The following is a 13,644-nucleotide window of genomic DNA, read 5'->3' on the forward strand; positions in this document are numbered from 1 at the left end:
TTCATAAAACTAAATAAAATTTTTTTGAAAGGTTGAAACCTAAAGTTCTATTGGAGAAAAATCATGGATGGATCCTGCAATATTCCATCTTTGACGATTTCATCTTAACGGTTAAATGGTTTTTGTCTCCCAGAGCTTCCGTTCCACTCTTCCATCAGCATCTGGGGCTTGGTATCAAACTTTAATGCAAAATGTACTTTTCTACATTGTTTTCTTATCTTTGGGGGAAAAAGACATTTCTTTATACATTTTCTTATTTTATGTAAGATCGAGTGAAGATCTCAGGTTCTTTAAGACTGAAAGGAACAGAGCAAAACTTTAAAATTGTGAGTAATTAACGTGAATAGGTTAAAATCATTTTCAATTACTTCCTTTTTCTGCACAGAACAGTGTCTCATTGGGCTGCTCCTGACTATCATATATAGTTAGTCAGACCCTCCCTTTCCAAAATTAAACCATCAATGAAGATCCAATTAAATGTCCAAAATCAAATGTGCTTTTTTTTTTAGCTTTCAGTAAAAACTGTAGTAAATTTCTACTAAGATCAGCATTTGACCTAGATACACCCTGAGACCATCGCTGATGGGTCCCATTATATTTTATGTAGCTTGTGTCAACAATATCAATGCTGTACTAAAAGGGGGAGAAATAAAAACACTCCTTTTATGAGGTGAGTATAACGGAAGAGCAACAAAATTAATATGGAACTTAGAATTTATTAATACCAGGTTTTATCTTATTTCTTCCCAGTCTCTCACATTAGAAGAAAAATGTATTTAACATTCTAATATTCCAGGCTTAAGGTAGCATATTATTGATCAAGTGCAAAATGTTTCATCACCTAAAACTTCTAAGATTTCTGTATGAAGTGTGCATAGAAACAATTTCATATACAATGCAAACACTGGTTTTAAAGCGTTACTTCTATGTAAACTGTTAAAGATTGCATTTCTTCCACTTGTTAAACAACATTCTCTCGTTTGTAATGAATAAACTAGCTTAGACAGCTTGTTCAAATACTTCTGACCGGATGTTTACTTTCCGTTGTCAAACATGCTGCCAAACCAAGACTAAAGAGTTCATTTTTTTTTCTACTCTTAAATTATCTTTTCTTATCAGGCACGTCGACAGCTGGCCTTTCTAGAAGATGCTTCCCGCGCTTCCTCAGGAAAACATCTTGGATTTAGGAAAATATTTATCAAAGTGATAGAAAACAAAGCATTGCAGCCATGCAGAGGTTTTCTACATTCTGTCATACATTCATATTTGTTGATGTGAGCTGTTTCACATCCAGCAAATCTCTTATAAAGGACTTCCATCAAGTTCAGCCTTCTGTCAGTTTTCATTGGCTTCTGTGAATCCAGCTGAGGGGGTCAATCTGCTGCTGCTGTAGCAACAAATGAAAAACCCTCTACAGCTAAACCATTCTGTCTTCCTCTGACTCTTCTTCCTCTACATCCTCATCCTCATCATCTTCCTCCTCCTCCTCCTCCTCTTCCTCCCCTTCTTCCTCCTCCTCCCACGGGCTCAAGTCGTGGTCAGCCAGATCATCGTCATGGACCTCTTCCTCCTCTTCATCACTCCTAATTTCATCCTCGCTGCTGTCATCAAGGTCATCTTCATCGTCGTCTTCATCCTCTGCAGCCTCTTCCTCGTTCTCCTCATGATCTTCTTCCTCCGTTGGATCAGACAGGCTGCCTGATGGCCGATTGCATTAAGAGAAATGAGATTTTCTGTACATTGTAGATGTAGGAAACTAAAGGATAAAACAAAAGACGTACACAAGGAGTTGATCCCAGAGATGATGTGACACGGAAGATCATCAAGAAATCTGCTCATTTCTTCCTCCATCCTCAGGCTGAGGATCTCAGTCTCCATTTCAATGTACTCTGGGTAGAACATGTTCTTCCTAAGCTGCTTTCGGCACCTGGTGAGGAATAAGACACAGGATGAGTATACAAAAAATAAGGGATCCTCTATAAGTTGTTATAAATCCAAATATATATTTTGACTTATAAGAAATGCTTGCAAATCCACAAAGACATGATGAAAATGGATAGAAGTGGTACATACTGTTTTCCTGTGGTTTTATATGCCTGAAATTAAGATGAAAAACAGAATAAATTCAGCAGAATTCAATACAGGGAATTGGTTCTAATCAGTCTCAGGTTTTAAGTTCAATTTAATTTAATTTGCATTCATAATTCTGTTTTTTTTGTTTTGTTTCTTCCAGCTAATAGTTATTGTAGGTTTTAAATTGAATTCATTTGAATGTTTTAGCTTTGGAGCTTTAATCATTAAACCTTAAAATAAGTTGGAGGAAAATCTCACCTCGACAAAGTGGAAAGGGTCGTTTTCCTGCATAAGGCTCTCGATGCCGCAGCGCACCTCTTGGAGGCGAGCTTGGTCCTGGCAGATCTTAGAGATGTTCTTCTGAATGGCTGAGCCATTGGTTTCACACTGAGTGCGCATGTATTCTCTCAAAGTGAGGATGAAGCGCTGCACTCTGGTCTTCATGTCCTCCTCCAAAAGAGTCAAACAGCCCTCTGCATCATCTCTGAACTTCTGCATCAGACAGTAGACATGGAGGACGACGATAAAAAACTCCACATCGAATCATCATAAGAGAACCCAAAACACAGTTGTCACAATCTATTTACAAACAACTTTCCCCTTCAACCACTGCTATACATCTGAGGAAACTTAAGTATTTGAAAATAAATTTTGAGCAATTTTTCTGTGACCGATGAGGCTGGTTTGTAGAAATAACTGTTTTTAAGAAGTCTGCCTTCTCCTTTAGATTCAAGGTATAAACAATCTTCCATCCATGGTTGCATTGGGATGGTGCCAATGTCCAGCAGTCCATGGGCGAGAAGCAGGGTCCACCCTGGACCGGCTGCCAGTCCATCACAGTCAACAAATTGATCTTCCAGATTACAGTTTAAATATTATGCCTCGGCAAAAAAAAAAAAATCGATTCAATTAATAAGTTGGAAGGTTTTTGTTTAAAAATGAAAAAATAAATAAATATATTTTTTGTATAATGCCGCAAATGTTGCTCCCTGGAGCTTCAGTAGCTGGAGTATTACTTCCACCGTGCAGTTCGGCAAGCAACATCATGGCTACTGGGAGAGTGGGAAGTTAGTCCTGAAAAAAGGAATAAAAATTATCCCTTGTTTGGAAAAGGTTTGGGTTGGCTGCCACAGATGTCACACCTACGCCCGAAAGGTGATGAAAACAGACAGACATCAACTCGAAATGTTTTTGGAAGGTAGGGTTGTTAGCAAGACGGTTAGCTATAAGGATGGGAATTTTCTGATGGCAAAAAAATTGACTTTATGTGGCAATTTTCTGATCATGGAATGTTTTTATTACGAACATGCTGGATTACTTTTTATCCGTAGACCCTTACGGACAAATTAAATGTAAAGAATCTAAGATTGGATATTTAATACGGCCTCTGGATCACTGCAAAGGTAAGAAGTCGAAGTTTTATTTTAAAATTCTGATTTAATATGCTGCTATATCTTTGTTAATTGTGCTTTGATACTCATGGTGTCTAGGAAATGAACTTGGTTGTTGAATTGTGGAGAATCTAAGCTTTCTAAAGATGTATAACATGTCTATATTGGTAAAAGTTTAACTGTTGTTATTTTCAATTGTACTGCTGTGTTTAATGTACAGTACACTACCGTTCAAAAGTTTGGGGTCACATTGAAATGTCCTTATTTTTGAAGGAAAAGCACTCAACTTTTCAATGAAGATAACTAGTCTTAACTTTAAAGAATTACACCCTATACATTGCTAATGTGGTAAATGACTATTCTAGCTGCAAATGTCTGGTTTTTGGTGCAATATTTACATAGGTGTATAGAGACCTATTTCGAGCAACTATCACTCCTCCTTCTTGCTCATTGGCTCAGAAGGCTAATTGATGATTAGAAAACCCTTGCGCAATCATGTTCACACATCTGAAAACAGTTTAGCTCGTTACAGAAGCTAAAAAACTAACCCTCCTTTGAGCAGATTGAGTTTCTGGAGCATCACATTTGTGGGGTCAATTAAACGCTCAAAATGGCCAGGAAAAGAGAACTTTATCTGAAACCCGACAGTCTATTCTTGTTCTTAGAAATGAAGGCTATTCCATGTGAGAAATTGCTAAGAAATTAAAGATTTCCTACAACGGTGTGTACTACTCCCTTCAGAGGACAGCACAAACAGGCTCTAACCAGAGTAGAAAAAGAAGTGGGAGGCCACGTTGCACAACTGAGCAAGAAGATAAGTACATTAGAGTCTTTAGTTTGAGAAACAGATGCCTCACAGGTCCCCAACTGGCATCTTCGTTAAATAGTACCCCCAAAACACCAGTGTCAACATCTACAGTGAAGAGGTGGCTGCGGGATTCTGGGCTTCAGGGCAGAGTGGCAAAGAAAAAGGCATATCTGAGACTGGCCAATAAAAGAAAAAGATTAAGATGGGCAAAAGAACACAGACATTGGATAGAGGAAGACTGGAAAAAAGTGTTGTGGACGGACGAATCCAAGTTTTAGGTGTTAGGATCACAAAGAAGAACATTTGTGAGATGCAGAACAAATGAAAAGATGCTGGAAGAATGCCTGACGCCATCTGTTAAGCATGGTGGAGGTAATGTGATGGTCTGGGGTTGCTTTAGTGCTGGTAAGGTGGGAGATTTTTTTACAGGGTAAAAGGGATTCTGATTAAGGAAGGCTTTCACTCCATTTTGCAACGCCATGCCATACCAAGTGGACAGCGCTTGACTGGAGCCAATTTCATCCTACAACAGGACAATGACCCTAAACACACCTCCAAATTTTGCAAGAACTATTTAGAGCAGAAGCAGGCAGCTGGTATTCTATGGGTAATGGAGTAGCCAGCACAGTCCCCAGATCTGAACCCCATTGAGCTGTTGTGGGAGCAGCTTGACCGTATGGTACGCAAGAAGTGCCCATCCAACCAATCCAACTTGTGGGAGTTGCTTCTGGAAGCGTGGGGTGCAATTTCTCCAGATTACCTCAACAAATTAACAGCTAGAATGCCAAAGGTCTGCAATGCTGTAGTTGCTGCAAATGGAGGATTATTTGACCAAAGCAAAGTTTGATGTAAAAAAAAAAAATATTTCAAATACAAATCATTATGTCTAACCTTGTCAATGTCTTGACTCTGTTTTCTATTCATTTCACAACATATGGTGGTGAATAAGTGTGACTTTTCAGGAAAACACAAAATTATTTTGGTGACCCCAAACTTTTGAACGGTAGTGTAAATATGCACAACAGAGCGCCAGCTATCAGATGGATTCCTAGAGGTTAATAAGTAGGGGAGAAAATCAGAAAAAAAATTGTAATTCGAATGAAAAAATAGAGATTTTATTTTTAGGCCAAATCGCCCAGCCCCTGCTAAAAAAAAGGCAAAGGAAAAGAGGAAGCACAAAAATATGCTCGTATTCCAATTCTCTGAATTTCTGTGCGCTCCGAGTCCGAGCTCGATACAGCCGACCGGGGTTCGAATCAGACCTGTAGTCCTTTGCCGCATGTTTCTCTTTACCCCTTTCCTGTCAGCTTACTGTCGAAAAAACGAGCCATTAGAGCTGTAAAAACTAATAAATAAAAAAATAAATAAAAGAATGGATTTGATGAGAACAATTTCAAGTTCTTGTGAATTGAGTAAATTTTGTTCTAAAATGATTTAAGGCTGTTAAATACGTTGATCTGATCTTTATTTTAAAGCTCCAGCTGAAACAAATCCTATAATCCACCAACATCTCACAGCCCTTCCTTTCACACTAAGTTTTGCTGTCAGCGCTGTAGTCTGGGAAACCAAAACCAGCTTTGGTTCCCTTTCTGTGCTAATAGCCGATTCCAGTTTTCAGAGATTTGCTTTTGCATCGTTATAGCTGTGGCTTCAGATGGAAAACAGCTGATTCCATGTGACTGCTGCAAAGCTCTTGTTTTCCAAACAGCAGGTTTGTCTGTGGTTGTTGTACCTTGTTTTGTCGCTCCTTGTCCTTCTGCTCCTGTAGTTTCCTCTCCGCCATGCTGTTCTTCCTCTCCAGCCTGTATAACTGTTTATCCAGTGAACTCTGGGGAATATTAACAGCAAAGTGTTTCATAAAAACATTGTAGGACATAGACTTCAATAAGATTCTCATATAAACACAGATATATATATGGCAGCAACAATGTTTGGCCTCTACAGCTGCTGAAATCCTTGTATGATTTCAATCAAATAAAAGTTACCTTCATAACTAAACATCCTGTTCTAAGCTAGTTTATCGTATTTCATTTGGAAGTTAAATCCTGTCTGCATCTATTTTGGTATTTTTGTGGTATTTTTCTTCCACTGCAGTGAATTGGAAGCATCTCTATGGAACCAGTTCAATAGAAAGAAGGTTATTAATCATTATGATGCTATTCCTTCATCTTGATTTTAGTTTCGAGACTTTGCCTTTACTTTGCATTGTTCAGATAAGTGGAAGCTTATCTGAGCCAGATACATAGATACAAGTTTGTTTCATGAGCTCATGTTACATACTACATTTTAGAAAATGCAAATTCTCAATATCCTTACCTAGATGGGTATTTGAAATGAAATAAAACATACAATACAACACAGATTAAGAGGCACAATATGACTGAGTTTTTTAAGAAGCACTCAGCTGGTCTCTCCAGTCAGTTCAGTTATCATTGGCGCCCTGAAACGAGAAATATAATTGACGCGATGATGTTATCTGTCTCTGTATTTGATGATTCCCATTGAGCTCCTCTGGCCTAGGTGCCCATAGTCCTGAGAGGATTTACCAACTCAGTAAAGTGGGATTTCATGGTGCATAATTAAAAACAACTTGCAGGGATTCAATTTCATAAACTTTTCAAAAGTTAATATTTGTTGTTTGGTAACAATTTGGACATCTGAGTGCAAAATAGAGACTTTTGAACAAATGGTTAAAGTGTTTTCTTTCCTTCAGATTCCATTTGCAAAAATTGGACATCTCAGACAATTGGACAAGTCAAATAATGTCTGTAGTTTGCTACACTTTAGCTTATGAGCATTAATACCTTCATCCCATTCAGAAAGACACAAAAATACTTTGACTTTTTGTTTATATACTGGATCTTATTTTAGTAGCAAATATGGTTGAATTCCAAGTTATGGAAGGAATTTTTTTAATGTTTTAATGTCTTCCAGGCTCTCAGACCGGATCTTTTCATGGGATCAAATTCATCATTCATAAAATGATCAAACCACATGAGATGAGGGTGGACTGTTAGGTAACAGTCAATAAATGTGACCTGCTCCCAGACTTAGCAAGGTTTATGTGATGTAGGCCCTTCCTGTAATAACTGGGATTCAAATATGGTCCCCAGGGTCAGACGTACACCACTTCATTATGATTGACCTCCACAACCACAACTACAGCGCGGTAGAAGACCATGTAGCATGAAAAAAAACTGACCATTTTCACACAGCTGAAGGACCAGTGCATATCTGGTCTCACCTGCATGCCAACAGATTAGTTTCCATGGTTACAGCTGCATACTCTCCACACATTTTGTAATTATAGCAACATATATTTTTCTAAGTCCAGGATCGGTGGTTGAGTCAGTTTGTTGAAAATATCTCCCGGTTTGTAGTCTGTCTGGGTACAATAACGGCTGCACTATCTCATCCTAGATGAGAGAATCCTGCAGTCGTTAACTGGATGCAATCAGCTGGTTTTCCTTAAGAAACTTTGAGCCAATCTCACCGGACAATCTGATTCAATGATTCTGTAAAGAGCTTTCAAGTGACAGGTGCTGTGAACTGGAGCTCTATGAATAACAATGAATTAAAAGGAAAAAGCTCCTAGAGGGTCCTGTTTGTACCTTTAGGTCCTTCATGGTGTTTTTCAGAGTCTTGATGGTGTGTCCTGAGTGGCCTCCCTCTATGGTGCAGGCGTTGCAGACACACATCTTGTCATCCATGCAGTAGTATCTGGAGGGGAACAGGAGACAAACACATCAGGTGAGTCTTAAAATCTTAGTAATGTGGAAAGAAACATTTATTAAAAAATTGTAAAAATGTTTGTTCACATTTAATTAATTTTAATGCCAATTATGGCCTTTTTTGTTTTTACGGCACTAGCAGCTCAATTTTTCTACAGTAGGCTGACAGGAAAGGGGGAATGAGAGACGTGGGAAAGGACCACAGGTCGGATTCGAACTCGGGTCCCCCGCGTCGAGGACTAAGGCCTCCGTAGATGCATGATAACCACTGCGCCACCTGCACACCCCTTATCAAAGCCTTCTCAAAAAAATAATTTAATGACTTTCAATGATTTTTAATGATCCGTGGAAAGCCTGTTTATGTTTACGGCTCTGCAGAAGCAGGGATCACAGCTTTGATGCAGTAACTTTTTCCGTGCAAGCTTCAGGATCAGCTACTCCGATTGGTTGACAAGCTGCGAAGTTCGGGTTTTCCAACTCCAAGCTTCTAACCCTTTGGACATTATGTCGCACTAAAGAAGACCAACTCAGATTCTACTTTTATATTTGGACGTCACAAAATCCTGGATGGCCCTAAATGTCTAAATGAGAAGATAAAGGTGGAGATCTTTTAGAAGTCCCAATGAAGACTCCCTGACTGATGTTGGCTCTTTGGCCCAGTGTGTTGCGCCTATTATTAAAAAATTTGGTGTTAAAGTAGATGCTAGTTTCAAGTATGAAACTCAAAATAGAGCCGTTGTAAAATCCAGGTTTTTCCAGCAAAAGTAAAGCATATCTTTTCACATCAGCATTTTGAAACAGTAATAAATGCCTTTCTAACCACTTGCCAGAGTTACAATAACGCACTATATAATTGCTGCAGTAATTTGTGCATTTCCCAAAAATTTACCATTAATTTGTACATTTCAGGATTCACTTTAAAATGCTAAGTTACTCTAATTGGCCTTGCCCAAATTACCTGTCCAAGCTTCTATATCCTTACACACCTCTCGTTCCCTTGAAACAGCTGACCGGTTTGCAAAGCACAAACTCAGAGGGAACCAGGCTTTTTCTGTTCAGCTCTTAAGCTGTGGAATATCCTTCCTTTGGGCATAAGACAGGCCTCTTCAATGACAGATCTTAAATCTTAAGGCATATTTATTTTCTTTGGCTTTTGACACAATCTTAGATGTTAACTTAGTTTATTTCATTATTTTATAATAGCTTTTGTTTTATTACTACTTTATTGTTTTATGATTGATCATATGTATGTTATGACTGCATATTTGGTCTTGTTGAGTGTTTGAAGTGCTTTATAAATGAATTTGGTATTGTATGGACACACATCTCAAATTTCTTAAAGTATTGTGGGACCTTTCAAGAAGCATCCATTATAGACTGTGCATTAAAATCCGACGCCCCGATGATGTAAAAAAAAGTGTTTGGTGTGAATGCAGCGGAACCGTGTGGTCTGAAATGACATTTGTTGAATGTTCTGTGTTTGGTTGTATTTTTTTAACCCCATAGGACTGCAGAAGTAAACTAGCCTTGGATTCAATTTTATGACATCATTTTTATACAACTGGAACTATAAATATTCCAGAATTCAGCATCTTTACAGCTTTATGGCAAAAACAAAAGTTTAAACCATTTTTAGTTATTTCCCCTCCTACCTATAGATTTCGTCGTGATCCAGGCACTTCCTCTTCCAGAAGTCCTGCATCGGGTCCGTGAGAGGATGTTCTCGAAACGCCGGCAGCTCCAGGTGCGGCTTTAGGTGGTTTTGACACATCGACACCTCACACTTGAGGCATGTCTTGATTGCTAAGGTGGACAAAGAGGCTTCCTTCTTGTCCTTGCTTTCCAAAGAGATGGAGGCATCAGAGGAAGCATCTCCAGCGATGCTGAATCCTGAGGCCTCTGCAGCAGCAGGATGGCAGTAGTCGCACTGAACATCAACCCCAGTCTTTACTCGCTGCATCGTTGAAGAGAGCGATTCCTGGGCCACTGAAGCCGAGGCTGCTGCAGCCGTGGCTCTCCGCCTTCGACGGTAGTCATCAACAATGTTAGCTAGTTTGAAGTTTTTCTGGAAGTTGGTGCCACACCGATGGCTTTCCCGGCACTCTGGACAGCGTACCCGACCTCGTTCCGCCTGCCTTTTCAGACGATCTAGGCAGGCTTTACAGAAGTTGTGCCCACAGGGCAGCAGGTGGGGGTCCCGGTATAAATCCAGACAAACTGGGCAGGTGAGCTCCTCATGCAGGACGCTGCTGTGTTCGAACTGGGCTGAAGCCATGATGCATCTACAAAGCTGTGGATTCAGAGGAGGATCCAGAAGACTGAGAAAACTGTCATAAGACAAATCCATCAGAGACAAGGTTTTTTTCTAGGACTGCACTTGTGGCATCTTTAAAAAGCCTGACCGGACTATTCCAATCTTTTCTTTATGATGAAAATTTCAGTTGATATAGATATCAGATAATAAGTTCAAGATCTAATTGTGAAAAAAACATTAATCAGTACATAGGAAACAAAAATTTACCTTATAACTGCTCTCAAATATAAAAGGAAGTCTAGCACATTGACAGAGGGAAATTAGACCATCACAGAATTTCACATGTATCAGTGAAACAGATCCACCCTACAATTTTTAATATTGAAATTTTACAATAATTTCACAACTTTATAAATATTGTTACCCTTGGTGGACCTGATTTTTTGCTTTGGTGTTAAAATGACACTAAACTGTGAGCTTAGGTTTAATGTTGTGATTTTGAAAGAGTCTGTGGATAAAAATGGATTTCATCAACCAAGAAATGTTTAAATAGAAACAAGTAATGGAGGCCATTTGAATCTTAAGTCAGTTAATTAAATACATTAAAGTTGTGGATATATTAGCAAAGTGCTCATTTCGAAAGTAGTTAAGGTTTTGGTATGGTGATTTGAAAAACAAAAACAAAATATAAAACACAGTTCAGATTGTATCTGGTATCTGACATTTAATAATGATATAAAACAAAATCAAAAGCAAAAATATAAATCTGAGTTCCAAGACTGCGCCTTAAATACTATACAGAAAGGCATAAAAAAACCCATCAAAATAAGAGCTATTTGGAAACAAACACCAGCTGACTAAATAAAGCCTTGAAACCTGCATCAGCTGAGTTAGCTGCTGTGTTTAAAGGCTATGACACTGGAGATAAGCTGGAACCTGCTGTTTTTCACTTTAAATGAAAACAAACTACCGTTTCCTGCTCTGTTTCTGTCACAGTTTGGTTTAGTTTAACTGACAGCCCGGGCCTCTACACGGATTGATTCAAACAAATTAAAGTAAATGTGTGAAATTCTCGTCGGAACAAGCCGCTCAGTCAACCGCCAGTTAGCAGCACTGGCCACCTGCTCTAATCTGCATTAGTTCCGCCTCTGATAAGCTAAAGCAAAAGAAGTCAAAAACAGACACTTACAGCTTTTTATCTCTATAATGTAAATGTTTTATGGAGTCTAAACGTCACAGGGCTGCTGGTCTCCAGGGCGGTAGATATCTCTCGGTGAGGCTAACGCCTGAAATCTGGAAGCCGCGCTACACCTGTCCTGCTTAGGCTAACGCGTTAACGTCACAACTCAGCTCTTCCTTGTTTCCTGACAGATAAAGCCCTGAAACACTCCGGTATTAACCCTGTAAACAGTTCAACCAGTGGCCGTTCAGCTTACCCGTCTGGAGTTTTCGGTCTCTAACGGGAAATATCGAGGCGAAGCGCTCACCTGTATCCAGACAAACGAGCACCGAACTGAAACCAAAGCAGAGCGGAGAGCTATGGCAAGCCTGCCATAGAGAGCAGAGTGATGCGGGGGAAATGATGCCTTTAGTGACCGTCGGAACTCTAAGAATCCGACCGACCCGTTGATACATTTTTACAAGCATTATAGATATAGACTTGCTGTGTCAGGCGTTGCTCAAAGTACCGTGACAGTTGCTATAAACCTCAGAAACTAATTCATTTAGTTGGTGTTTCTGTTGAGTTGATTTAAAATTATTAGACATTTTTTGTTGTTTTATGGTTAAAACATGACTGTTCTACTAAGTAATCGTTTTTTAAGTGAAAACGCTTGTAATAGAAAAGCATAAAACGTCCTTGATCATCAAAATAATTTCTACAAGGCTGTAGTTCTATTTCACTTATTTCAGATTCAATAACCGGATTTCCAATTGTACGTAAATGTGTCTTGAACGTTTTATGTAGACTATGTACAAAACTGTTTTTAGACTTAGACAGATTTTATTTGTCATTTTGATTACACAAGTGTAAAAAAAAAAAAGAAACTTCATTTGGAACAGCTCTCTGGACAATTCATATTTTTTAAAAGTGCGCCTTAAAAAATTGTAAAAAAGACTAAATTTACAGTTCTATCATCTATCTATCTATCTATCTATCTATCTATCTATCTATCTATCTATCTATCTATCTATCTATCTATCTATCTATCTATCTATCTATCTANTATCTATCTATCTATCTATCTATCTATCTATCTATCTATCTATCTATCTATCTATCTATCTATCTATCTATCTATCTATCTATCTAGAATTCGCAAAATACTATATTTTTCTGCAGAAAACTGTACACAAACAACATGTAAAGAAATTTACAGCTAATACACAAAATGTTTGTCACAATATCAACGTCTTACCTCTATTCTATTGTGAAAAATCTCCACCTTATCCCTAGTTAACCCCCACGCCTCTCAAAACAAACTAACCCATAGTAGGTTTCCCAATTAATAGTAAATACAAAACAAAAAAAATCACATCCCTACATCAGAGAATGTGGATTTTTCAAATTGATTTACCCATGTGACTTATTGTGACAGTCCCTCAGCTAAAACACCAAAAAAAAAAAAAAAAAAAAAAAATCAGATGTAGAAACATTATTTACACCTGAGGATGGTGTCAAACAGTTGGTTTTAGGTCCAGAGTAGGATCCGAACAAATGTGCAGCAAATGTTCAAAATTATGCCAATAATATGTAGAATATGCAATAAGACATCTATCTATAGTTAATTAGCAAAAAAAAAAAAAAAAGGCTATTTAAGGGTAATTAGTCCTTCAAATGTCATTTTTTAACCAACTTGCCATCCACCTGGATGGTTTATAGTTGATTTTGCAAAATGAATGGTCCTAGAGTTTTATGCCACTTCCAATTAACTTTTGACAGTCAATTTTTAACTAGGCTCATTTTGTGTCATAGTTGTCTTTTATTATATCTTTATTCAACATGCAATTTTAGCAATAGTAATGAGCTTTTCTTCCAGTTTAGTTTATTACAGTTGTCAGGAGTCATAAACAGAATGGGGTGAACAGCAACCAGGGTCTTTTCGGCAGAAATTACATTTGATGGGTCAGAAAAAATATATAACATTCAGGCATATGGAGGATGATCAGTGCCACAACAAATTAAATAAATAACTTGTGTTATTGTAATTAATTTGATTGTGTAGTAATTATCTAAACGCATCATAATTTTTTTTTAAGCTGTAAATAAATACAGAATTTATCAAATAAATATGAAATTAAGTATACTGATATAATTTTAAGAAATAGTAATATTTAGTAGTGTTATTTTGTCAATTTTTCTGTGGAAAAAGAAACGTTTTGGAAATT

General features: G+C 38.0%; 1 protein-coding gene across 5 annotated transcripts; it reads right to left on the bottom strand.

Moving 5' to 3' along the window:
- Window positions 1-696: 696 nt before the first annotated feature.
- LOC107102349 (E3 ubiquitin/ISG15 ligase TRIM25-like) lies at window positions 697-11,821 on the bottom strand. Of its 5 annotated transcripts, none has more exons than XM_015401612.1 (8): window positions 11,694-11,821; window positions 9,656-10,293; window positions 7,884-7,992; window positions 6,005-6,100; window positions 2,332-2,565; window positions 2,074-2,096; window positions 1,782-1,927; window positions 697-1,698 (listed from the first exon to the last, which is right to left on the bottom strand). In XM_015401612.1, exons 2-8 carry the CDS (start codon window positions 10,276-10,278, stop codon window positions 1,418-1,420), a joined length of 1,512 nt encoding a protein of 503 aa, XP_015257098.1. In that variant the 5' UTR covers window positions 10,279-10,293; window positions 11,694-11,821; the 3' UTR covers window positions 697-1,417. The 5 variants fall into 5 exon arrangements, with proteins under 5 accessions (XP_015257098.1, XP_015257101.1, XP_015257099.1 ...); XM_015401615.1 differs by having other exon boundaries at window positions 11,745-11,820; XM_015401613.1 differs by having other exon boundaries at window positions 9,656-10,330; window positions 11,694-11,781.
- Window positions 11,822-13,644: the final 1,823 nt, after the last annotated feature.

Source organism: Cyprinodon variegatus, unplaced genomic scaffold (assembly GCF_000732505.1).
Source record: "Cyprinodon variegatus isolate N-32 unplaced genomic scaffold, C_variegatus-1.0 Scaffold1238, whole genome shotgun sequence".
Taxonomy (NCBI): Eukaryota; Metazoa; Chordata; class Actinopteri; order Cyprinodontiformes; family Cyprinodontidae; genus Cyprinodon; species Cyprinodon variegatus.

What these genes read in the sequence shown, in the direction of transcription:
- LOC107102349 (XM_015401612.1), bottom strand. Translation starts at nt 10,278, where the DNA reads ATGGCTTCAGCCCAGTTCGAACACAGCAGCGTCCTGCATGAGGAGCTC. An exon ending in GATCACGACGAAATCTATAG is followed by an intron (nt 7,993 to 9,655) that starts GTAGGAGGGGAA and finishes GTTCCCCTCCAG; the next exon opens with ATACTACTGCATGGATGACA. An exon ending in CTCTGGGATCAACTCCTTGT is followed by an intron (nt 1,699 to 1,781) that starts GTACGTCTTTTG and finishes ATCGGCCATCAG; the next exon opens with GCAGCCTGTCTGATCCAACG.